The 27,195-nt window shown below is 42.9% G+C and overlaps 1 protein-coding gene across 3 annotated transcripts in view; it reads right to left on the bottom strand.

The window, feature by feature from the left end:
• Positions 1-27,195, bottom strand: part of TP53BP2 (tumor protein p53 binding protein 2) — a 194,343-nt gene that overhangs the window by 28,410 nt on the left and 138,738 nt on the right. For all 3 annotated transcript variants that reach the window (XM_082615459.1, XM_082615457.1, XM_082615458.1), the window contains 2 exons: positions 7,800-7,947; positions 2,443-2,556 (listed from right to left, as the gene is read on the bottom strand). In XM_082615459.1, coding sequence (XP_082471585.1) covers positions 2,443-2,556; positions 7,800-7,947 — 262 coding nt within the window. The remainder of the gene's footprint in view (positions 1-2,442; positions 2,557-7,799; positions 7,948-27,195) is intronic.

Raw genomic sequence — 27,195 nt, 5'->3', positions numbered from 1 at the left:
AAGAGCTTTAAAATTAATGTCATATACATTCTGGGTCACAGGTCCTAGTTAAACTGGAAAAAGAATATAGTAACAGTCTCCTAATCTGTAATCTAGACGTCTACACCACAAAGGCTGACACTGAACAGCAATCCTGTTTTATCCCAGTTTAGACACTATGTGGCACTGGTGTTTTGCAACAATGTGAAAACAGCGTCTTTATCTTCAGATTATATTTCTCACATTACAGACACACTGAAACTGCGTACTGCACTATTGAGAGGCTGTTTAATAATTTACCCGGTACGATAGAGAAAGATATTTGAACTAGTAGATGAACGGGGAAAATTCATCTAATTTACTAAAAGAAGATGTATGCAGTAACGTAAATAAAGAACAAAATAAAAATAAGATGCAGATGTCAACTTAAAACCGCAAAAAAGAAGGCCGCTTTAGGGAAAAAAAAAAGCATGCTTATTTAAAATAAAATTACAGACACCAGAGACACTGAAAGGCCTGTGAGCCAGCCTGGCTGAGGTGACTCAGGTTCCACTCCTGCCTATGCCTCTAGGGACGTGGCCTCTGACAAGTCATTTAACCCCTGAGTATCAATCAGCCTTTCTCATCTGTAGAGTAAGAGGCCAGACTAAGTCAATTCTGGGGTCCCCCACGGTCTGAATGTCTAATTGCTGGGTACCATGTGGACATTTGTACTAAAGGAATAAAACTGAGATTCTGTGACATCTAATAATTAACCTCTGTTACCGACATTCTTACTCCCAAGAACTATATATATACTGAAGTCACAAACCTTCCATGTTAAAAGTTCCAACATTTTTAGAAACACCTAGCAATCCTGCTCCGACCAGTGGTTTCCCACTGAGAACAAAGCTTCCCCACAGATCTCAGACCTGAAACTGCCTTTTCTCCCATGTCCTGTGAGACCTCCAGGGTCCCAGGGATGGCTGTGTCCGATGTCTAGGGCTGCTTTCAGCCCACTATTTCTCCACCTTCATGTATTACCTTCTACCCTCTCCTCGCTGTCATCTATAAACTCTGGTCACAACCCTCAGTCACCGCAGATGTGACCGCCTGACCCCCCTGTTCTCCCCACTCCAAGTCCTGCCTTCCTGCTGGATGACCTCACCATCCAAAAGCTCACCTGTCGGATGCGTGGCCTCCTACCTCCTCTCTAATGCAGGATCATTTCACGGCCCGGTGCAGGACCGCGTCACCTAGACGTGCTCTACCCCTGAAACGTTAAAGTCAGACTTCCTGCTTTTTGACCGTAATTTCCTCTCACTGCACCTGTGCAGGCATCTGAGACGTGCAGTTCCTTAGCACTGGTCTGCTCTTGCCCTGCAGCCCCTCTGCCTTCACTTCGTCCCCACCCAGCTTAGACGTCATCTCACCAACATCCTCTTCTTCCCTGTCCCACTGACTCCACTGAACTGGTCTGGCCAAACCCCAACCTTGGGTCAATCCAACCATCTCCTCTTACAACCTTCTGGGCTGCAGAGCATCACTGGGGAAAAAATCACCCATGGTCTCCTGGTCTCCAGTCTCAACTGGCCTCCAGGGGACCCTGGTCCCCTAGCAGCACTCTCTCCTGTTCTCCACCATGGCTCCGACCATCACTTTCACAAGGCTGTGCCTCCTATCTCAGAGAAGACAAATGTTCTCAGATGAGAAGCCCCTCCCACTGCTCCCATAGGGAGATCACATTTACCTGCCTCTGCAAAGTTTCCCTTCCACCCAGTTAAAATGGAAGAGAGAATAAAGATGTAGACTTAGAGAACGGACTTGAGGACACGGGGAGGGGGAAGGGTAAGTTGGGACGAAGTGAGAGAGTGGCATGGACATATACACACTACCAAATGTAAGATAGCTAGCTAGTGGGAAGCATCCGCATAGCACAGGGAGATCAGCTCAGTGCTTTGTGACCACCTAGAGGGGTGGGATAGGGAGGGTGAGAGGGAGGGAGACGCAAGAGGGAGGAGATATGGGGACATATGTATATGTATAGCTGATTCACTTTGTTATAAAGCAGAAACTAACACACCATTGCAGAGCAATTATACTCCAATAAAGATGTTAAAAATAAATTTTAAAAATAAATAAATAATGGAAGAGAGACCCTCCCCCCGCCACCTCCCACTGGCTGACTTGCCCATCGAGCCTCCTTCTTGTATTTCAACCCGCTACTCTACTGACTCTTTCCTTCCCGCCCACATTAAAAACTGTCACCAAACTTTTCCCATCTTCCAAGAAAACAGAACAAACAGAACCACACCCCTTTCTCCCTACCCCCCAGTCAGGGCTTAGAAGAGCTGTCTATTCTCGCTGTTCCCACTTCCTTACCTCTCACTTACCCCCCAAATTACCTGGCTCCTGATCACGTGCTACACCCGAGCATGAAATAAAACTTCAGATCTTTGTTATGATTGATAGGATGCTACCTACCAACGTCCCTGCCTGGGGGGCGTTCATGGCGAAGGAAGAACCGAACTTCACTCCTCTGACTTCCAAACCGTTGCAGGACATCAAACATTCGCTCATTATCAGCAACTGGACGTTCTAAAAGAAACGAATAAATGAGGTACAAATCATGTTATCTGCAGGTAAAAAGAAAGACGAACATAACATTTACTGTCTGTCCTTCATGCAAATTATGCATTCTGAATGCAGAAGTTACTTAGCATCTTACATCTTTTTTTTTTTTTTAAAGAACCCTTAGAAAATGAAACATCACCAACTTTCCACCCATATAATCAGGGTCAAACGTGGGTGGAGTACAGGGGGGGAGGACTGGATCCGGGCCACTAGCTGGAGCTCAGGAGTCTAATTCAGTGGCCCCTCACTAGCCATAGGCAGGCTGGGAAGCACTGCGGGTTCCAAAGCTCCTGTCATCTATTCCACAGGACAGTCTCTGAGGTCCCTTCTAACTCTAATGGCTCTATGATTCTCTAAGTATACAAATGAAACATTAAAAAACAGCTTTCTAAATAGTGTAGTCTTACTGTCTATTGGTTTTTTTTTATTACAATTTTATAAACTACGTTAAAAAAAAAATCAGACACGTGCATTTCCAAACAAAAGCCTCTTTACTGCCCTGAAAATATGCTTCTTTGGCCCTTCCTCCAGTGAGACGGCCAGTTGTCAGAACTTTTCTAGAGACAAAAAGAAGGGCATAACTGAATACCCTAATAAATGGGAACTTTAGGAGAAACCAGATATCTTAAGCTCCCCTCAAAAAATCTTCCAATCTTAAGCGATCTGGATATAAAAACCAAATATACTGTCTGAGGATGCAACTGTTTAAAACCAAAGAACTTCGGTAACATCGATATAATTTTTAATATAAGAAAGTTGAAACAGCCTAAGAAAACTCAATGCACTTGTCAGTAATCAAAGACACTATCTGAGTACCTTAAATAAACAACACGGGCAGAGAATGGAGCAGCCAAGGGTTCAGGAGCCAATTCTGTGAACTAACCCCTGAACTTAATCTGCTCGGTTGCAACGAAATACAGCTCTGGTTCTTGACATACTGAGTTGACATAGATACCCCTCTCCTCTAAACCGGGGAAATTCTAACTAAGACCCCCCCCCAAAAGGAAACACCCATAGCTGAGTAGACACCCTCCCAAAAGAAACTCTCAGCAGACCCTCCACCTCCTCACAAAAAAAACAACCCCCCCCCACACACACACACACTTTATTTCAAAAGAAGTGAAATCCCCAGGTTCCATAAGCAAAGAGGGAATTCAAAGGAAGTGAAGTAACTTCCAACTTCCAGTCCACGCTGGGTTGGACCATCTTACAAGGTCTAGGAGCTAAGGTCCTGATGGCCTATGATGACAAAAAATCAGGCTTAGGCCAGCAAACGCTTAAATACACTTCAAAGAGTCTCAAAGCCGCCTATTCACCCCATGCTCTGACCACACCAATCCCCTTGTCCTGGCATCCGTGCCTATGTGACTTTGAACAAGCCATTCCTAGCATTGAGAACTGTCCCCAGCACCCTTTTCTCCTTCTGCAGATGGAGCACATCCATCTATTCCTGCAGTCATCACACTGTATGATGTCTGCTGATTCTTGCTTTTACTTGAAGGCAGGACACTTTCATCTATTCCTCACAATCAAGCACAGTTCCTAGTACACTATAGGAATCCAAGAAATGTTCTCTTAGCAAACAAATGAGTGGGGAGTAAGGAAATGGAGATGGCAAATAATAGCTACATATTTTGAAAGACTGTCAGTTAAAGGAAATAGGAAACTTGAGAAGCTAACAAAGTGGAACAACAAATTTACTTTTTTTTAAATTTTATTTATTCATTGATTTATTTTTGGCCACTTTGGGTCTTTGTTGCTGCACGCGGGCTTTCTCTAGTTGCGGCGAGCGAGGGCTACTCTTCATTGTGGTGCACGGGCTTCTCATTGCGGTGGCTTCTCTTGTTGCGGAGCACAGGCTCTAGGCACGCGGGCTTCAGTAGTTGTGGTGCACGGGCTCAGTAATTGTGGCTCATGGGCTCTAGAGCGCCGGCTCAGTAGTTGTGGCGTACTGGCTTAGCTGCTCCATGGCATGTGGGATCTTCCCGGACCAGGGCTCAAACCCATGTTTCCTGCACTGGCAGGCGGATTCTTAACCACTGTGCCACCAGGGAAGTCCAAATGTACTATTTTTAAAATGGGGCACCTTGAACAATTTATAGCAAAAAAGGAGGAGTTGAAAACATAACAGCTATTACTTGCTGAGAGCTAACATTAAATGTTATGCTAACAGGGGCTATGCTAAACCCCCTTCAAATGTCAGCTCCTGGGATTCTCACACAATCCTGTGCAATAGATTCAGTTATTATCCCAATTCTGCAGGGAAAACACTTGAGGACTACAAAGATTAAGTACCTTGTCTGAAGTTATAAAGCTAGTAAATGAAAGAGACAAGATTTTGATACCTAAGACCTTGATCTTAATCACACCATACAAACAACCCTCAAATGAATTATGAATTCACTGTAAGCAATCAAAAGCCCCAAAGAATTTTTCATAGAACATTTCAAGGTAATTCTAAAACATATCTGAAAAAGAAAATACACAAGAATACTACAGGATAACAATGAAATAAGCACCTGCTTTACAATACCAAACCTTTTATAAAACTATAGTAATTAAAACTATTTGGTCTGGGCTTCCCTGGTGGCGCAGTGGTTGAGAGTCCGCCTGGCGATGCAGGGGACACGGGTTCATGCCCCAGTCCGGGAAGATCCCACATGCCGCGGAGCGGCTAGGCCCATGAGCCATGGCCACTGAGCCTGCGCATCCGGAGCCTGTGCTCCACAACGGGAGAGGCCACAGCAGTGAGAGGCCCGCGTGTCGCAAAAAAAAAAAAAAAAAAAAACTATTTGGTCTTATCATAAAACTAGAAGAAAACAATAAAAGTAACTAACTAAAGCTTATAGAAACATAACTTCATATAAGATATAACAAGAATTCAAAATGGCATTTCACATCAGTAAGGAAAAAAACAGCTGTTCAATAAGACACTTAAAAAAAATTCGCGGGGGACTTCTCTGGTGGTGCAGCGGATAAGACTCCGCACTCCCAACACAGGGGGCCCGGGTTCAATCCCTGGTCAGAGAACTAGATCCCACATGCATGCCGCAACTAAGAATTCATGTGGCACAACTAAGGAGCTGGCGAGCCACAACTAAAGAGCCCACGTGCTGCAACTAAGGAGCCCACCTGCCGCAACTAAGACTGGCGCAACCAAATAAATAAATAAATAATTTTTTAAAAATTCACGGGATTTCCCTGGTGGCGCAGTGGTTAGGAATCCGCCTGCCAATGAAGGAGACATGGGTTCGAGCCCTGGTCCGGGAAGATCTCACATGCCACGGAGCAACTGTGCACCACAGTTGTGTCACAGTTGTGACACTGTGCGCCACAACTAAGCCTGCGCTCTAGAGCCTGCGAGCCACAACTACTGAGTCTGTGTGCCACAACTACTGAAGCCCACGTGCCTAGAGCCCATGCTCCAGAAGAGAAGCCACTGCAATGAGAAGTCTGTGCACCAAAATGAAGAGGAGCCCCCGCTCACCGCAACTAGAGAAAGCCTGAGAGCAGCAACGAAGACCCAACGCAGCCATAAATAAATAAATTTATTAAAATAAATAAAAGAATTCCATCACTAATCAAAAACAAGGAGACCATGCCAGGCTCCCAGAAAAAAAAAAAAGTTTCAACTCAGAGAGTGAGCCTTGGCAAAGAGAAAGAACACTTCTTACTCTAAGAAAATCAGCCAGAAGGGTAGGCACACATGCAGAGAAACCTGAGGTAAGTACAGAGGAAGGAAACCGAGGAAGCTCACAATGCGTGGTTTCAATCATCTTGGGAAAGTAATTTGCAGAATGCAAGGAGGCCACCAAAGCAACTAGAAGCTCATTTATTCATTCAGTAAATATTTATCGAGCACTCCCTCTGAGCTGGGGTGCAGCAAGGAACAAGACAAGCAGGTCTCTGCTCTTAGGGAGTTTACATTCTTGTGTGTGTGTGTGAGGCTATGGGGATTAAAGAGGCAATAAACTAACAAACACACACAAAAAAACAGACACATCTCATGCAGAGGATCAAATCAGGATGGAACTGTATAACAGAGAACCTCATGCCTGCTTTAGTAGGAAGCTCGGGAGAAGCATCTCTGAGGAGGCAATGTTTTAGCTGCAATCCAAATGACCAGAGGGAACCAGCAATGACAAAACCTGGAGGGAGAACAATAGAGGCAGAGGGGAACAGCTGGTGCCACTGGCTCTAAGGCGGGAAAGAGCGTTGTTTATCCAGGAATAAAAAAAGCTGCAGGAGGCAGGCAAGGAGGAAAATGGTACCGGATGACATCAAAGACCTCACAATCTCAGATCAAGACTTTGGATTTTATTCTAAGTAGAAGAGAAAGCCGTCAAAGAGTTTAAACAGGAAAGTCGAACTATCAGATTTTTATTTAAAAAGGATCACTTGGGTTTCTTTATGGGAATGATCTAATCTAGCTCCTGTGTGAACTAAGCAATTCGGGGAGAGTGCAGAAGACCTTCCTGAACACGCAGCTGCAGGGAAGTCAACGGAAGATGAGTAAGAGGACTGGCCTGGGAAGCAGCGGACGCTCAGCTGGAGTCACATACCGTCAACGGTGTGAATGCAATGAACACAGTGGGAAACTTGTGCTGGGACGCTGCACCCCCAGGGGAGAAAAAGGAAACAGTGGGAGCTCACCCAGGCTGTACAGAAACAAAGCAGAAATCATGAAAACTTATTCCCGCATCTACAAACTCCTAAGGGGCCAAAAAGAAACCAGGCTGTCCCATTTCAGGACTCCAAAGAACTAAGTAAGGGGGCTGATGTCAAGGCTTAAAATAATGCCTATGTCTCCTGCCACCACAGTAACTCAACACCGAAGAGCTTTCCCGAAAAACCTACAAAACCTCAGAGAGGGCAAAACAATCAGGACGCCTCAAATTCCTAATCAAGTACAGCTTAAACATACAAGAAACACTTGTGAGCACTATACATTTTGCCGTAACACCCCAGAAGCTTCCACCCTGTGTATCAGCTGCCTATCTTTTGACCTTTTATACTGGAGTGTCTACGGTGTCTTGCAGAAAAAGAAAACAGCAAAAAGACTTTGTAGGTCGCAACAGAACTGGACTGAGAACACTATCTCTGATGGACACCCTAGTCTGCAGTTTCTCCAGATAAACGCGTGCGGCACACAGCGCCTCGTCTAAAACCGACGATAATGAAAGACGGCACGACCAAAGCACACATACCGGAGCCGCACCACACTTCAGCCAGGTGGCAATCGCTCTCGCCAGGCTCTTTGCAAAGATCCACCACATCTCTGCAGATGGTTTCCGGAGTAACTGGGACTTCCGTGAAGTGCTGCTCATTGTTGCTGAGGTACACGGTAAGAAACATCTGGAAACAAAAGGAGAAACACAACAGTGATCAGTACTGTCTACACTGGTGCTGGTCACTTTTTACTCACCTTGGATTCCTTTCCCCAGATGGTCTCAGTCGGAGTGCAAATGCACAACAGGACCATCTGGCTGTTCCCTGGCCTGAGGAAGGGAGGGGCCTGGAGCTAGGCCGATGGATACCGGCCCCCCTCTCCTGGCAGCGCCTGCAGAGCCCTTGGGGATCCCCGGAGCACAGTCAAATCAGTGCACACAAAAGGTCGTATTAAGTTTTCCTCTGGGAATTCCCTGGCGGTCAAGTGGTTAAGACTACGTGTTTCCAATGAAGGGGACGTGGGTTCAATGCCTGGTCAGGGATCCCACATGCCCTGTGGTACGGACAAAAAGAGTCTTCCTCTGACATTTTATTCATGTTACTTGTTTACCAAATACTTATGTAGTTCTTTGTATGATATGCCAGACCCATACTACAAATAGATCTTCTTATCAATCCGGTGAAGATGATCAGGGGATGATGATCTCTCTCTCTCTCTCTCTCTCTCTCTCTCTCTCTCTCACTCACACACACACACACACACACACACACACACACACACACATTTATGCAAAGCCTCTTTTGGGAAGGATACATAAGAACAAAACATGTGTTGCTTCTGAGGGTGAGGATGTCTTTTTTTATGAAAAAGAAAAGATGCAGGGCTTCCCTGGTGGTGCAGTGGTTGAGAGTCCGCCTGCCGATGCAGGGGACGCGGGTTCGTGTCCCGGTCCGGGAAGATCCCACATGCCGCAGAGCGGCTGGGCCCGTGAGCCATGGCCACTGAGCCTGCGCGTCCGGAGCCTGTGCTCCGCAACGGGACTCGCAACGGGAGAGGCCACAACAGTGAGAGGCCCACGTACTGCAAAAAAAAGAAAAAAAGAAAAGATGCAGTATCTACTTTTATTGAGAGAAAGACTGCTATTGAGTTTTATTTATATAAATTTATTTATTTATTTATTGTGGGGTCTTCGTTGCTGTGTGCAGGCTTTCGCTAGTTGCAGTGAGCAGGAGCTACTCTTCATTGTGGTGCACGGGCTTCTCATTGTCGTGGCTTCTCTTGTTGTGGAGCACAGGCTCTAGGTGCACGGGCTTCAGTAGTTGTGGCACATGGGCTCAGTAGTTGTGCCTTGTGGGCTCTAGAGCTCAGGCTCAGTAGTTGTGGAGCACAGGCTTAGCTGCTCCATGGCATGTGCGATCTTCCCGGGCCAGGGCTCAAACCCGTGTCCCCTACATTGGCAGGCGGATTCTTAACCAGTGTGCCACCAGGGAAGCCCAATATTGCATCTTAAAGACACTGCTACTAAAGAATTCAAGTTTTAAAAAAATAAATAAAAATGCATGACAATTAAAAAAAGGAATACAAGTTTTCATACCTATTAAATAACCAAAAATAACCCAAACAAAAAAACTGTTGTTAACTCCCAGTACTGAAGAAACTGAGTGAATCAACAAACAAATTGATGGCGGCAATGCAAGTCAGCACACTCCCATGCTCACTCACTGAGTGGGGGCCTATGCCGGGAAGATTAGTGTGTATCAGGATAAAACAAAACAATAAACAAACAAAAAAACCAGACAACTTGAAAGCATAATCCCACTGTGAGAATTTATCCTGTGAAAGTAACTCTAATCAAAGAGAATACAAAGCCTGTGAAACATGAACTTGATGGGCCATTATACATTCTGTAAAAATAATTAATGAGACTATGCCAAACACTGGGGGCAATTGGGGTTTCAAGGCTCTAACAAAGCAGAATGAGTAGGATCTGCACTGTGATCACACGGACACAAGGACACCATACGACAGCCGTAGCACCTGCCAACAGTCAGCCACACAGCTTCCCATCCAGCTCAAACCTCGCTGCCCATTACCCCAGAGGGGAGACAGATGCATTAGGCTCTTCTTTTGGGGCGGGGGAAGGAGGGGGAAGGCAGTGCCTCATGGAAACTATGATGGAAACTGGCTAGAAAGTAGACTGGGTGCCTCAAGGATCCGGTCCAAGTAAGGGGAGAAGACGACATGCGCAAGAGAAGACGGCCCACTGGGTCAGCAGGCTCGGCCCCCGGGGGCTTCCCACCTCCTCCCTGCACTAAAACCATGATTTCTTAAGGTAAGCCAAGTCTCCACTTCCTGCAACCAAAACTCTTTAACTCACATAAACATGTGTAGCATAGAAAGTAACTCCCAAAACTAGAAAACATGAGAAGGGTACCCATTACAGCTAGAGGGTAACCCAGAAAAAAAAGTTTAAGTGGATAATGTTGAAACAGTAAAATATATAAAGTCAAAACTAGAATTTGCCAGGATGAGCTCAGAAGCTTTCATGCTGTTATCAGGTTCTTCACATTCTGATAAACTGTACTACATAAAAGATAGATACATAGTTCTAGGCCTCAACTTAGTGGACACTTCCAAACTGTTACACAAAATGAACACAGGCTTCCACCCTGCTGCTGCTCTGGATACATATACAGTGCATTTAACGAGAGAGATAAATAATTTACACTTTAGTATTAAACAGTACTCCTCCTCAATACTCCCTACCCACACCAATACTTCCTTTGAAGTTCAACACTTCAAACACAGTAACTGTTTTCTTTGTAAATATGAGACCTAGAGGCATTTATTAAATTACAGACATATTTAATACACAGTATATATACGAAACATACTGTATCAACAAATAAAAGGCTATTACATAAGACAACAGCACCTTATTCAAATGATCCTCCCACTAAGGACAAAAAAAAAAAAAGTCTGGATGAAGGTGTTTAAATTTAAGAGCATTAAAAGCTAATGAGGGGGCTTCCCTGGTGGCGCAGTGGTTAAGAATCCACCTGCCAATGCAGGGGACACGGGTGCGAGCCCTGGTCCGGGAAGATCCCACATGCTGCAGAGCAACTAAGCCCGTGCGCCACAACTACTGAGCCTACGCTCTAGAGCGCGCGAGCCACAACTACTGAGCCCACGTGCCACAACTACTGAAGCCCATGTGTCTAGAGCCCGTGCTCCGCAACAAGAGAAGCCACCACAATGAGAAGCCCACGCACCGCAATGAAGAGTAGCCCCCGCTCGCAGCAACCAGAGAAAAGCCCATGCGCAGCAACGAAAACCCAATGCAGCCAAAAATAAATAAATCAAATAAAATAAATTAAAAAAATAAAAAAAGCTTATGGAGAGGCTTTAACTGGGTTCAGTCTCCAGGCTGCGTCCTTGGGCAGCTTCGAGCTCGGGGGAAGGCAGGCGGAGCGCACATTCTAAGGACAGGAAAGCGGGTGCACGGCCTCCAAGCCGGGGTCCAGCTTGCAGGTCAAACCTGCGGTCATGCCTTCCTGATGGCCTTCCCCGACAAATGTTCTTCCCTGTGTGCCAGCACGGCCTGCCCCCCCCATCTCCCCGGGTCTTTATACTCCAACACTGCCTTCCCAGAGAGGCCTTCCCTGGCCATCCTGCCTAAAATCCCACCACCGTGCTCATGCGTGCACACACGCGTGTTTCTCCGCTGTCTCTCCTTGGCACAGTGACCATCATACCATATACTGCATTTATTTCACTTGCTTTTAATATCTGTCTTCCCTGCGAGAACATAAGCTCCACGAAGTCCAGGGTTTTTTTCTGTTCCATGCAATATCCTCGGCCCCTTGATCTGTGCCTGGTCTGTGACAAGCACACACTAAGCACGTGTTTATGAACGAATACGTCCAGCAGCTGTTACTGCACCTGACAGGTTCACCTCTGATTTATTCTCAGAGTCAGTGTCCCCTCGGGTACGGACGGATGGTACAGCAGATAGTGCACAGCACAGTACACGCAGTGACAGCCATAAGTCTCCTCGCCTCATGTCTTCAAGCTGGCATCACGCTACGCCCTCCTACTTCTGCTTCAACATTCTTTTCATTCACGAAACACATATAGACCATCTATTTTTGTTGTTTTCTTTTTGCCACACCGCCCGGCTTGTGGGATTTTAGTTCCCCAACCAGGGATCAAACACGGGGCCTCGGCAGGGAGGGCACTGAGCCCTAACTACTGGACCACCAGGGCATTCCCTATAGGCCGTCTATGTTATGGTTTAAGTTCTAATGTAGAGATCATCTTTACTACATAGTTATTACAGCACACAGCACGAAATTCAAGAGAGAGCGAGCGAGCACGCTGTGTGGACAGGACTCAGCCAGCCCAGAGGAATAAATACCCCAACCTGGCTCCCCCCTTCTTCTATCATCCATCCTACCACTCCCCACTGGACAAACCCAACTAGGAGTCGGACGGCAAGGGAGGCCATTCATGTGGTTTACAGAAGTCAACCTCCTGGGCATAAAGCAGGGTAGAGACAGGCCAGCAAAAGCTGGTCCTCCTCTCCATGCTCAAACTCAATTACTTCAACCTCTGTGTGGTTAGAGAGGGTCCTTGAGCCACAATCTAAACAGAATGAGAACACAAGATATAGGAAAAGAATATCCCAAGCAGAGGGAAGAGCAAATGTAAAGGCCCTGAGGAGGAATCAAGTTTGCCACATTTGTGGCAGAGGAAGGTCACTGTAAAGAGAGCAAGAGGAAAGGATTATAGGAGATCAATTCAAAGAGGCCAGATGATGCAAGACCTTAGACGCCACTGGTCCTCAAGATGTGGTGCAGAGAGAGGGTCTTTAACTATGGATGGCTAGGTCCCACCTTCAGAGTTTCTGATTCAGTAGATCTAGGATGGGGACTGAGATGCTGCATTTCTAACCAGCTGCCGTGTGATGCCGATACTGCTGCTCTGGAAACCACAAGCTGAGAACCATTGTTCAAAGGCCAGAGCAGGGAATTTGGAGTTTAATCTAAGAGACCACTGGAGGCAAATCATTAGAGACAAAAAGTAGATTAGTGGTTGCCAGGGCTGGGGGAGTGACTGCTCAGAGGCACAGGGCTTCTTTCTGGGGTGATGAGAATGTTCTGGAATTAGTGGTGATGGCTGTACCATCTTGTAAACACACTAAAAACCACTGAATTGGATACTTCAAAATGGTGGTACGTAAATCATATCTCAATTTAAAAAAAAAAAAAAAAGAAGTCACTGGAGGATTCTGAACAGGGTATTGAGGTCATTTTTATGTCATTTTTTAAAAAATCACTCTGGCTACTATATGAATAGACTACAGGGGGACAGGCATGGAAGACCAATTAAGAGGAGATGTAGCACAGACTGCAGGTAACAGCAAAGGTAGTGAAAAAGGGCTGGATTGGGGTTCTATTTTGAAGCAGAGCCAGCAAGACTTGCTTAACGGACAGAATACGGGATGTGAGCGTAGAGAGAAATTAAGAGTGAACGTGGATTTGGTGTCTAAGCAACGGAGTTAAGAGTAGTGTGACTTCCTGAGATGAGGAAGGAGGAACAGGCTGGGGAAGGGCCCACAAGTCAGGGGTCTCGTCCAGAAGTCCCACAGAGAACAAGGATCCAGCAAAGGACTGGGAAAGGTCCATCCATAAAAAAACCAGAAAGAAACCCAAAGGAGTGTGGAGTACCAGAGACCAAGTAAAGACAGTGTTTCAGATGAAGCTTAGAGATCTCAGAAGTGAGGGCTGAGGACTGGTCCCCAGGCTCGGCAAGATGGAGGCTGCTGGGCGCCTTGACCAGCGCTGTCTGAGGAACGAGGCTGAAGGCCTGGTTGAGACAGGCTGAGAACCTGAGGGAAGGATGCAGAGACTCAGAACAGAAAGATGGAAAAAATGGAGCCACAGATGGAAGAAGACAGAGTAAAAGGGGTGCTTTGTTTCTTCTTGATTTCAACATGGAGTTTTTACAGGACGCTTTAATGGATGGAATGATCCAGTCAGGAGAGGAAATGATGTTGATGATGCTGGATCTGTATCTCTAGCCACTGCCTGCTCTCTAGACTGCCCAGCGGTGATCTGCATCCGGAGAACCCACAAACACTTCATGCTAGGCTTGGCCAAAGCAGCACAGTCCCGTTCTCACTTATTTTCTTTGTTGTAGTGATTATTTTACTTTTTAAGTTACAAAGATAGTTTACCTTTATTTTGAAGATTTCTTAATTGGACACCACAGCACGGTGACAGCAATATAGCTGGAAGAGGTGTCTTTGAGCCATGACAGTATGACGGTTCATGTGCAGCTGAGAGCAAGTGTCTTCCCATCCACACCAGAGAAGGGGTGGGGGAGATGGACCACCCACCGGGTCCAGCTGCCCCTGACGGCCATAATACCTATAACTGCTACACTTCCCCCTAGAAAATTCTGATTAGAACACAAAGCATCACACCATTTGAAATCAACCTTTAAAACTCACTTCACCCATCTTTAAATTTACAGACTTTAAGTATGTCCCCAAGTTATAAAGGTTAAATATCACTTGCATTTATATATCACTTATAATTTTAAATCTTTTCATTATAATCTGCCCACAATTATGGGCTTTACTGATAATTTATAACTATTTCAAATTTTATAGAGGAAGTGAAACAGGCATTTTCTCAGTAAGTATCAATTCTCTTCTTCTTAACTTTACTTGGAAAAGGAACAAAAAAGAAAAAAGATGTGGTTGTCAAGTGGCGGGGTTGGGGGAGGGATGGACTGGAAGTTTGGGGTTAGTAGATGCAAACTATTACACTTAGAATGGATAAACAACAAGGTCCTACTGTATAGCACAGGGAACTATATCCAATCTCCTGGGATAAACCATAATAGAAAAGAATATTTTAAAAAAATGAAAGAAGAATGTAAGAAAAAAGAGAAGAGGGTCAAAACAGAGGGCTGGTTAAACTAATCTATCATGTTAACCTGAGAAAAAGTAGGCACACATGCTCTTTATATTGCTACTTTCCTTTCATCTTTGTTTCATAAGTGTACTGTGCTACAAAAGATAAAAGAATTCTTCAAAATGTAATTTAATTACCTAAAAAATAAAACAAAATCAAGATGACGCTGTTTTTATTTCATTTTGATGAAGCAGTTTTATCAGCATGTTGAAAACTTACTAAAGAAAGAAATTTTAGCCTATTCTATCAACTAAGTCCTTCTGAAAACAACTGTGGCCAAGAATTCATGATCTTTAATGATAAAAAATAAAACTGCTAAATCTTAGCAGCATCTGATACCAAAACATTTTAGAAGGAAAAAGCACAAAGAGCAAAACTTTCAAAAATGTGCCAGTTATGTATTGTTTTATTACAAAACAGTATTCACCATATCTTATTATACAAATGGAAAATATATGTGCATACATACACGTAATACATGCAAAAAAAAAAAAAAAAAAAAAGAAGGCCTGGAATTAAATTCACCAAATTAACCGTAGTTATGCCTTGGTGATAAGATTATGAAATAAATTTGGGGGAGCTTATCTATGCTTAAGTTTTCTAGAATGATTAAACTTCACTTGGATAATAAAATTGATTTTTTAAGGAATCAATGAAATTAGTAAGATAAACATAAAGTACCATTTTTATTCCCTGGGCCCTTGCTGTGAGATACGTAAGGCAAATATCTGTCTGACAATGCTTTTCTAGGGTTACCATACTGCCTTAACTTTAGCTGGGGACTAAAAATAAACCATCAAGAAATATATCTTAAATGTCCATTAGAACGGAATATTATTCAGCCATAAAAGGAATGAAGTACTGATGCATACTACACATAGATGAACCTTGAGAACATTATGCTAAGTGACAGAAGCCAGGCACAAAAAGAAACATCCAGAATATTCAAATCCATAGGGACAAAAACTAGATTAATGTTTAGCAGCGGCTGGGGGAGGCAGAATAGGGAGTGACTCTGGAGGATGGAGTTTCTCTCTGGGGTGATAAAAATGTTCTGGAATTAGTGGTGATAACCTTGTGAATATACTAAAAAAAAAAAAAAAAAACCCTACTGAATTATATACTCTGTAGGGTGAATTTTATGGTATGTGAATTATATCACAGTTAAAAATGCCTACTACATACTTACGATGTGAGAAATATAAAAATCTCTTAAAAGAAATAAAATTTACTCATGAAAAGATTAGAGAACAATTCAGTACCGAATTACATGAGTGAGGCTGTAGGTAAAATGGAAATTCAGAAAGGAGAAAGACGAATGTGATCTGAGGTAGATTGAGGTTTCAACAGAGGCATAAATTAATGGAAAGCATAAAGAAATAACAGAAAAATAATCATCTGTAGTAACCTTACTTCCAAAATGCCATCTTTTCCTGACACTCCAGATTTTTTAAAACACCATATTCTCAAGAAAACAGAGGTGACTTCCTTAGCTTCTTTCCCATATGGAAGCAAAGAAAATGGAGTTCCCTAGAGTTAAATCCCCTGGGAGGCTGCCATGAGAAACCTTGTTATTCTCACTGACTCACAAATGTGTTCCTGGGAACTTGTGACGTAAATTAATTTCATCATAAGGAGTGCGGCAATGATCAGATCAAAACAACACATGATGGGGAGAGGGAAGGGTAAGCTGTGACAAAGCAATAGAGTGGCATGGACATATATACACTACCAAACGTAAAACAGATAGCTAGTGGGAAGCAGCTGCATAGCACAGGGAGATCAGCTCGGTGCTTTGTGACCGCCTAGAGGGATGGGATAGGGAGGGTGGGAGGGAAGGAGACGCAAGAGGGAGGGGATATGGGGATATATGTATGTGTATAGCTGATTCACTTTGTTATACAGCAGAAACTAACACACCATTGTAAAGCAATTATACTCCAATAAAGATGGTAAAAAAAAAAGAGTGGGTGGCCACACTTCAAATCTTCCAATAGTATCCAACTCTCTACAGCTAAGTATTGCCTCAGTATATGAGCCCCAATGATTGTATTCAGTAAACTTATGTCAACGCACACACACACACACAAAAAAACCACATGAGCCTTTACAGCTGCACCTGCGGCTATGAGGACAATAAATTGCTGGGGCATCTGAAAATGCTCACGACGTCTAGCTTGGGTGGAACAGAGGAGATGGCTTTTCTTCCCTTAAAAGCTGGTCAGCCCTTCTCAGTGACATACAGACATAAACTGTTAACTTCTTTCCAACTGGTAAATCAAGAACTTCATTTTTTTATAGTATGAGCCACAAAGAGAATAGATTACCCAATAAACAACAAGAGTCAAATCTAGAGTATACTTAAGAGCAGAGGCTATAACAGACAGATCACACAGGGCAATACAAATGGTAAAACTTGGGGGTGGGAGGATAAATTAAATTAAAACAACAAGGCATCACTTACAACTATTAAATTAGTCTTCTATTAAAAGATAAGATCTAACAAAGATGAGGGTGTGGGAAAGTGATTCATTCAAAGACATAATGATGGTACTAAAAATTGTTAAAAATCCCGTTTGGAAAGTAAAATGAATCATGTAACAAAAACCATAAATTTATGTATACCTCATGAATTACCCCTAGAGAAATAAATAAAATGAAGAAAAACTCTAAATGCCCGAAGATTTTCACTACGGTGCTAGATCAATAAACAGCAAGATAGAAAACGAAATATCCAGTAAGTTAAGCAAGGAAAAGTAAGTTAAAATACAACTGCTGGAAGGACTATGACCCAGCTACCAACTACTGTAAGTATAGTGTTAGAAAAATGGTAAGATAAAGTTATAAAACAGTAATATTAAGTTGTAGATTGTAACCATTCGAAACATCTGGGGACTTCGCTGGTGGTGCAGTGGTTAAGAATCGCCTGCCAATGCAGGGGACACGGGTTCGAGCCCTGGTCTGGGAAGATCCCACATGCCGCAGAGCAACTATGCCCGTGCGCCACAACTACTGAGCCTGCGCTCTAGAACCGGTGAGCCACAACTACTGAAGCCCGCACGCCTAGAGCCTGTGCTCCGCAACAGGAGAAGCCACCACAATGAGAAGCCCGCGCACCGCAACGAAGAGTAGCCCCCGCTCGCCACAACTAGAGAAAGCCCGCGCGCAGCAACAAAGACCAAACTCAGCCAAAAATAAATTAAAAAAAAAAAAAGTCTAAAACATATGGACACAGGAACTGACTTGTATGGAATACGTTAAGTGAAATCCGTGGTATTAGGAGATCGGGTATAGTTGTCACTTTAAATTTGTTTAAATCTCAATGTTAATATATTTTTACAGTAATTTACAATTTAGAAGTACACATAACACAATACAAACTGTGATAAAAGAATGTGAAAATCTTTCAGTGAAAATAGTAAATGTGGTTCGATTCTTAAAGTGATCAATCTGAAGAGAAAGAAGATTCAGGGAAAGATCAAGCACTATGTTAAATTGGGCCAGGCCACACCTCCCCACACGCTGTGCATAGTAATTCACACCCGTCATGTCTGAAGGAAGGTTTGCCTTTCCAAACATCCAAAGTCACAGACAATTTTCATTTGAAAAGAATAGATCAAAGGTTTATTTTTAAGAGTTCCATTTTTACAGGACATGTATTCACTGTAACTATAACACTATGCTATTAACCCAAGAATGACTCATTTTAAAGAGGAATTATTTCAGATTAAAATTTGGAAGACTTTTCCAAGAGGAAATTTAAAAAAAAAAACTGGTCAGTGCATTTACAAGAAATTTACTTGTGTCAGAGGCCAAAGTTTATTCCTTTGATTGAAAAAAACCATGTGAAGTTCCACAGAAAGAAAAAGAGAATTAAGAGTTTAAGACGTTCCCTGTCAGAGAAAGGAAATTAAGCTTTGCAATAACACCTTCAGAGCTTTGATTTACAAAAACTCAAATTGCTTAGGTTTACCTAAGGGGGAAAAAAAAAAAGAATGTAAGAGGAGAAAAAAAATTGTCCTTTAGAGAAAAATGAACAATCTGTAAAAAGAGTGACATAAATCCTCCCCAATCTTACAACTCACAGGAAACTCACCATAGGGACAGCCAGGTAATAATGCTAGTAGTGAGATTAAAGTCAAGATGGGTTGTGTATTTAATAATTCCTCTGTGGAGAAAGAATGTAATGAAGGAAGGAAGCCCCCAGACTTCCTTCTAGAAGAGGGTGCTGCTACTAGGCTTCCTATAACTGGTCAAGAAAAACACCTCTCTTAACACTCATACATACAGCAAGGGGATTTGATTAAGACAAAGCACAACAAACAAAGCTTCTTTCAATCTCTCAAAAGCACAGAGCCATTCAGCCCAACTAGGGCTTACAACCCTGGAAGGGGGTTAGAAATGAGATGCAGAGAGTTCCGATCTTCCGGGGTTTTCAGCGTCCCGCCCCTCGGAGTCCCGGCTGTCTGCTCCCGTGGTCGCTCTGCTGGCAGGGAGCGTGCACCGAAACACTCGGTGGCTCACCTGGCTCCCTATCTTGGACACACTCCGTCCTAGAGGTGGGCTGGGCTGCCGGCCTTCTGTAGGAAGTGTGCTGTCCCGTTACCCCAGTTATCCCAGCCTGGTGGGCCCTTCCGCCTCTCCCCCCATCTCAGTGGGCAACCCAACAGAGGTCTCTGTGGAGCCTCCCTCAGGAGCAGCGGGGACACTACACCTCTGAGTCCTTTCCCTCAGAGATACTCTCCAGCCTCGCTGATGATCAGTCCAACCTTATCACAGTTATTATATGATCACTGCTTACAGAGGCCTATTATGACTTCTGAGCCGTCCCTCCTGCCTAGAGTTTACTCTCGAGTCCATTAAACTGCTTTGTTAAATCTTCATCAGTTATCATGAGTTACATCTACTAATGTTGTATTAAAGATCAATGATATTTAAACCTACTTCTACACTACGTGTACCGCTCATACGCCACACGTACTGCCTTTTGAGCATATGGAGTATTTTAAACATCAGCCCATCAGTTTCTATGAGACATCTGAGTTACTTAAAAAAATTATAAAATCATATTCAATGGATTGTTTTTTTTTACATCATAAGCTATTTCTTTGGTCACAATAGCAAGTGAGTAGAATCTACAAATCAATGACACATTCGTCTCCATACCAATTTGAACAGTACTGTTAAAAAAATGTTCATCACATATGGGATATTCTAGCCATTCATTCAGTGTCACCTAGAGTACACAATCATTTTCTGAGATAATTACCATTCTGGGGAAAATGACACTGCAAATATGAAGTGGTTACTTTAATTGCAGGAAAAATTCATTACATACTGAAAACTAGCTGGTCTTAGGTATCCGGTTACATAAGCACTTCATCTACATCAACAGAACAGTCACCTCCCCTGAGACTGAGTCTTAATCCCATCAACGTCAGTCACTCTAAAGAAGTTCCTCGTTCAGTTTCCTCTCAATCCCAACTCCTTGTTGACTGCAACATCTTTCATCCACTCATCCATTAGGATTTACTGAGAACCAGTGTCACACTGGGAACACAGTGATGGGAAAGCCTGCACCCTTTGGGGCGGGAAAAAGAGACTGACGATAGACAAATGAGCATGGTGTTATAAGGCGATGTGACAGAAAGTGACGCAGATGATGAGAGGAGGCGGCCAGTCATGGCTGGGGGAGGCATCTGGGGAGGGGCAGCTGAAGTGAGGCTGAAAGAGCCGGCCACTCGCAACATCCGGGGACGACATTCCATGCAAAGGCCCTGAGACGGGGACGGGCTTGGCCTGTTGCACGACCACAAAGAAGGCCAGTATGTCAGGAATACAGGCATGTGTGAACGAGGGCAGAGAGGTAAACAGCTGATGCAGGGCCTTTTGTAGGTCAAGAATAAGGGATGCAGGCTGAAGAATGAGGGAAACATCACTAGAGCAGTTCTCCAGGTGTGGTCCCCAGACCAACAGTACCAGCGTCACCTGGGAACCTGTCAGAAATAGGAAGTCTCGGCCCCTGCCTAGACCTCCTGACTCAGAAAACCTTGGGGTGGGGCTCAGAAATCCCACTGAAGTTTGAGAACCACTGCATTAGGGGGTTATAAGCAGGGACCTAACAGGAAGCTAAGTTTCTGGGTGACGTGCTGTAAATAAAGTAAAGCATTAGTTGTCTCACCAACAGATAACAGCAGTGCACCTTAATCTGTATAGCGTATATTAACTATTATAATCTGTATAGCGTATATGAACTATTATAATCTGTATAGCGTATATTAACTATTATAATCTGTATAGCGTATATGAACTATTATAATCTGTATAGCGTATATGAACTATTATAATCTGTATAGCGTATATTAACCATTATAATCTGTATAGCGTATATTAACGATTAGAATCTGTATAGCGTATATTAACGATTAGAATCTGTATAGCGTATATTAACGATTATAATCTGTATAGCGTATATTAACGATTATAATCTGTATAGCGTATATTAACCATTATAATCTGTATAGCGTATATTAACTATTAGAATCTGTATAGCGTATATTAACTATTAGAATCTGTATAGCGTATATTAACTATTATAATCTGTATAGCGTATATTAACTATTATAATCTGTATAGCGTATATTAACTATTATACTCTGTATAGCGTATATTAACTATTATACTCTGTATAGCGTATATTAACTATTATACTCTGTATAGCGTATATTAACTATTATACTCTGTATAGCGTATATTAACTATTATACTCTGTATAGCGTATATTAACTATTATAATCTGTATAGCGTATATTAACTATTATAATCTGTATAGCGTATATTAACTATTATAATCTGTATAGCGTATATTAACTATTATAATCTGTATAGCGTATATTAACTATTATAATCTGTATAGCGTATATTAACGATTATAATCTGTATAGCGTATATTAACGATTATAATCTGTATAGCGTATATTAACGATTATAATCTGTATAGCGTATATTAACTATTATAATCTGTATAGCGTATATTAACGATTATAATCTGTATAGCGTATATTAACGATTATAATCTGTATAGCGTATATTAACCATTATAATCTGTATAGCGTATATTAACCATTATAATCTGTATAGCGTATATTAACGATTATAATCTGTATAGCGTATATTAACGATTATAATCTGTATAGCGTATATTAACGATTATAATCTGTATAGCGTATATTAACCATTATAATCTGTATAGCGTATATTAACGATTATAATCTGTATAGCGTATATTAACGATTAGAATCTGTATAGCGTATATTAACGATTAGAATCTGTATAGCGTATATTAACGATTAGAATCTGTATAGCGTATATTAACGATTAGAATCTGTATAGCGTATATTAACGATTATAATCTGTATAGCGTATATTAACGATTAGAATCTGTATAGCGTATATTAACGATTAGAATCTGTATAGCGTATATTAACGATTAGAATCTGTATAGCGTATATTAACGATTAGAATCTGTATAGCGTATATTAACGATTAGAATCTGTATAGCGTATATTAACGATTAGAATCTGTATAGCGTATATTAACGATTAGAATCTGTATAGCGTATATTAACGATTAGAATCTGTATAGCGTATATTAACGATTAGAATCTGTATAGCGTATATTAACGATTAGAATCTGTATAGCGTATATTAACGATTAGAATCTGTATAGCGTATATTAACGATTAGAATCTGTATAGCGTATATTAACGATTAGAATCTGTATAGCGTATATTAACGATTAGAATCTGTATAGCGTATATTAACGATTAGAATCTGTATAGCGTATATTAACGATTAGAATCTGTATAGCGTATATTAACGATTAGAATCTGTATAGCGTATATTAACGATTATAATCTGTATAGCGTATATTAACGATTATAATCTGTATAGCGTATATTAACGATTATAATCTGTATAGCGTATATTAACGATTATAATCTGTATAGCGTATATTAACGATTATAATCTGTATAGCGTATATTAACGATTATAATCTGTATAGCGTATATTAACTATTATAATCTGTATAGCGTATATTAACGATTATAATCTGTATAGCGTATATTAACGATTATAATCTGTATAGCGTATATTAACTATTATAATCTGTATAGCGTATATTAACTATTATAATCTGTATAGCGTATATTAACGATTATAATCTGTATAGCGTATATTAACGATTATAATCTGTATAGCGTATATTAACGATTATAATCTGTATAGCGTATATTAACTATTAGAATCTGTATAGCGTATATTAACTATTATAATCTGTATAGCGTATATTAACTATTAGAATCTGTATAGCGTATATTAACTATTATAATCTGTATAGCGTATATTAACTATTATAATGCCGATGGTTAACCCAGCGACAATGTCAAAACAGCACAGACTGTTATACCTGCAACTTACATGATACGGAACATCAATGATACTTCAATTTAAAAAATCAGATTCATATACAATGCTATTTGTCTTTGCATGTTTTGAATTTCAAGGAATTTCTGGTCAATTTCAAGAAATACTAAGACCCAGGGGCTTCCCTGGTGACGCAGTGGTTAAGAATCCGCCTGCCAATGCAGGGGACACGGGTTCGAGCCCTGGTCCGGGAAGATCCCACGTGCCGCAGAGCAACTAAGCCCGTGCGCCACAACTACTGAAGCCTGTGTGCCTAGAGCCCGTGCTCCGCAACAAGAGAAGTCACAGCAATGAGAAGCCCGCACACCATAACGAAGACTAGCCCCCACTCGCCACAACTAAAAGAAAGCCCGCACACAGCAACAAGGACCCAACGCAGTCAAAAATAAATAAATAAATTTATTTTTTTTTTAAAAAAGAAAAAGAAAGAAATACTAAGACCCAAAACGCATTTTAAATTATCTGCCCCACGGTTAGGGCCTCAAATCAGCAAATGAGAAATCTAGAAAACCCACTCTTTTCCTCACTTCCCTCCCGAGCATAGCTCACGCTTCTTCCACCCTGTTCCTTAGTGTCAAAATCATCCCTATCCTTCTCGAATAATTCAAAGCCATAAAACTGCCTCCAACCCCGTCCCTCCCACACATATACACCTCCAGCCGGAAGTAAACTTTCTCTTTGCTTCTCACACAACCACTCACACCACAGTTGTTTGGATCCCTGTCTTATCTGTCTTACGGATCTATAAATTCATTTGGGACAGGGGTTTTGGTCCTTAAATGCTTCCTCCTCCCAGTTTTTCTCCTGCCCCCACAAAATACTACACATAGCAAATCAGTAATACGTGTTTGTTCAACTGAACCGATGCTACTGTGGTTCAAAGACTCAAAGTTCCCCAGAAGATGGGAACGTGAACAGGAGACATGAGGAGAGTATGTTCATGTCATCAGGCATAAGAAGCATTTATATGCGAACACGTGGTATAACTTCAAAGTGAGCTTTCTCAGAGCCAGACAGTGTCTCAAGTGAAGAAAACAAAGCATTCTGCTAACTTTGGGATAACCTAAGAAATCTTGTCTCTCCTTTTCAACTATGCCTGAAGCCTGATTTAGACAGATTTCAAATTCCACCAAAGCTTTAGGCTACTCTGCTTTAAATATGTCATAGACAAAAAACAAAATAAAAGAACTAAAAAAATATCAACTAGTTCATTCTCCATCTCACCATCTCAACCATTCTGTAAGCTTGACGTTGGTTAGTATGCCTTCTTCTAAACTGAGTACCGCTGTCGTGTAGGCATGTGTCTTGTTTTACATAAAGATACTGTTACAGACCTCATTCTATCTTTTGCTTTTATTCACTAAGCACCGTATTTTTTTAAAGTTTTTATTGGAGTATAGTTGATTTGCAACGTTGTGTTAATTTCTGCTGTACCGTAAAGAATCAATTATATATATACATATATCCACTTTTTTTTTAATTAATTTATTTTATTTATTTATTTTTGGCTGTTGTTGGGTCTTCGCTGCTGTGCGCGGGCCTTCTCTAGTTGCGGTGAGCGGGGGCTACTCTTTGTTGCGGTGCGTGGGCTTCTCATTGCGGTGGCTTCTCATTACGGAGCACGCGCTCTAGGCGCACGGGCTTCAGTAGTTGTGGCACGTGGCTCAGTAGTTGTGGCTCACGGGCTCTAGAGCACAGGCTCAGTAGTTGTGGTGCACGGGCTTAGCTGCTCCGCGGCATGTGGGATCTTCCCGGACCAAGGATCGAACCCGTGTCCCCTGCATTGGCAGGGGGATTCTCAACCACTGCGCCACCAGGGAAGCCCTATATCCAACTCTTTTTTTAGATTGTTTTCCCATATAGGTCATTACAGAGTACTGAGTAGAGTTCCCTGTAAGCAGTGTATTTTTAAGATCCATCCATGATGCCATGAGTACAACCAAACCACTGCTTCTACTTCTTTCCTTTCTACCTCGCACTTTGCTATGGAAGTGGTCCTCCATTTTCAAAGATCTCACCTCTGTGAAATTCTCTGGGAAAGCTTAAAACCCAACTATGGACACAAATTTAAATAGGCAAGAATTACCCTCACCAAAGAAAATCAAAAATAATAACATTCATCACCCAAACAACACTTATTAAATGCCCACAGTGTGTCAAACACTGTGCTCAGTGTTAGAAACACAGAGACGAGAGGACCGGCCACACACTCAAGCAGCACACAGAGCAACACAGGGGCACAGCAAACATGTGACAACGGGAGAACTTCCTGGTGGAAGTTCAGATGACGTGCAGTGAGTACAGGGGAAAAAAGCACTCCTTTCAGGGAGGACTACTGAGCCGAAAACTGCAGGATGAGTAAGACAAGCAGGAAGAGGGCCATCCAGGCAGGAAAACATCACATGCAAAGGCGTGAGGAAACCTAGCATGCTATCGTCCCTGCAATCCTGGAACTGCGGAAACAGGAAGGTGGGAGGACGAGCAGAAGAGACAGGTCACTTTTCAACCGGGTCGTAGCTGCGCCGTAGAAACCTACAACGTACAAAACTTGTTTTACACACACAGAGAATTCTGGGAAAGTCAGATGCTGCAGAGCAGGTGGTGGACGGCAATATACAAGAAGGCGCAACTTACTGTGAGAGAAAGGAAAACGGATCAGGCCCCACAAACAGTCCTAACGCAGGGTCCCTGGGAGCATGAGCGAGGTGGTGAGCACATCTTCCAGAACTGCCCCTCGATCCTGAAGGAAGGCTGGCTGAGCAGTGAGGAGGTGGCTGCTCTTCCATTCAGCACAAAGCAAACACACTATTTACTGCCCCTCCACGGTGGGTGCTGAGTTTGAAGTGCTGACCTGTTCCATGTTTTGAGTCTTTCAATCCCTTCCACTGCCCACTGAGAGGCAAAATATTCTGGAAGTCTATCTTGACACAAAAAGGCCGAAATCGAAATCCACCGGGCTAGACAATAAAGAAACTTTGGTATCTAGCTAAGGAGGTTATATCATAGTCTGTAAGTAATACAAGTCAGTCTGGAAGAATTCTGGAGGGGGAAGAGACAGACTGCTGTTTCAGAAAGACCACCACGGGGTCTTCCCTGGTGGTGCAGTGGTTAGGAATCCGCCTGCCAAGGCAGGGGACACAGGTTTGAGCCCTGGTCCGGGAAGATCCCACATGCTGCGGAGCAACTAAGCCCGTGCGCCACAACTACTGAGCCTGCACTCTAGAGCTCACGAGCCACAACTACTGAAGCCCGCGAGCCACAATTACTGAGCCCGCATGCCACAACTACTGCAGCCCATGCGCCTAGAGCCCGTGCTACGCAAAAAGAGAAGCCACCACAATGAGAAGCCCGCCCACCGCAAGGAAGAGTAGCCCCCGCTCGCCACAACTAGAGAAAGCCCACGCACAGCAACAAAGACCCAACGCAGCCAAAAATAAATCAATTAATTAATTAAAAAAAGAAAGAAAGACCACCACGAAGTAGTGTAAGAAAGACCACCACGAAGTAGTGTATAGATGGATTGAAGGCATGAAGAACAGTAAGGGTAAGAAGACAAATAAGGAGAGGATCACCCCAGTCCAGGCAGGCGAGGGGTGATGCAGGGGCTAGAGAGGAGGGGTCCGTGACAGTGATGAAACCATTATGGGAGAAAACAGAAGAACGGAAGGAAAGCAGGATAACGCCTAGGTCTCCCGACCACTGAAAGCAGCAAGCAAAACCTACCAGAGAAAGGATCCTATCTACCTTTAAAATAAAAGTGTTATCCAAAATACCCCCCCCACAGTGCTTGAGAGTCCACCTGCCACTGCAAGGGACACGGGTTCGTGCCCCGGTCTGGGAAGATCCCACATGCCGCGGAGCGGCTGGGCCCGTGAGCCATGGCCGCTGAGCCTGCGCGTCCGGAGCCTGTGCTCCACAACGGGAGAGGCCACAGCAGTGAGAGGCCCGTGTACCGCAAAAAAAA

This window comes from Mesoplodon mirus, assembly GCF_964341445.2.
Source record: "Mesoplodon mirus genome assembly, chromosome: 3".
NCBI lineage: Eukaryota > Metazoa > Chordata > Mammalia > Artiodactyla > Ziphiidae > Mesoplodon > Mesoplodon mirus.
This window is presented reverse-complemented; position numbering and strand designations above follow the sequence as displayed.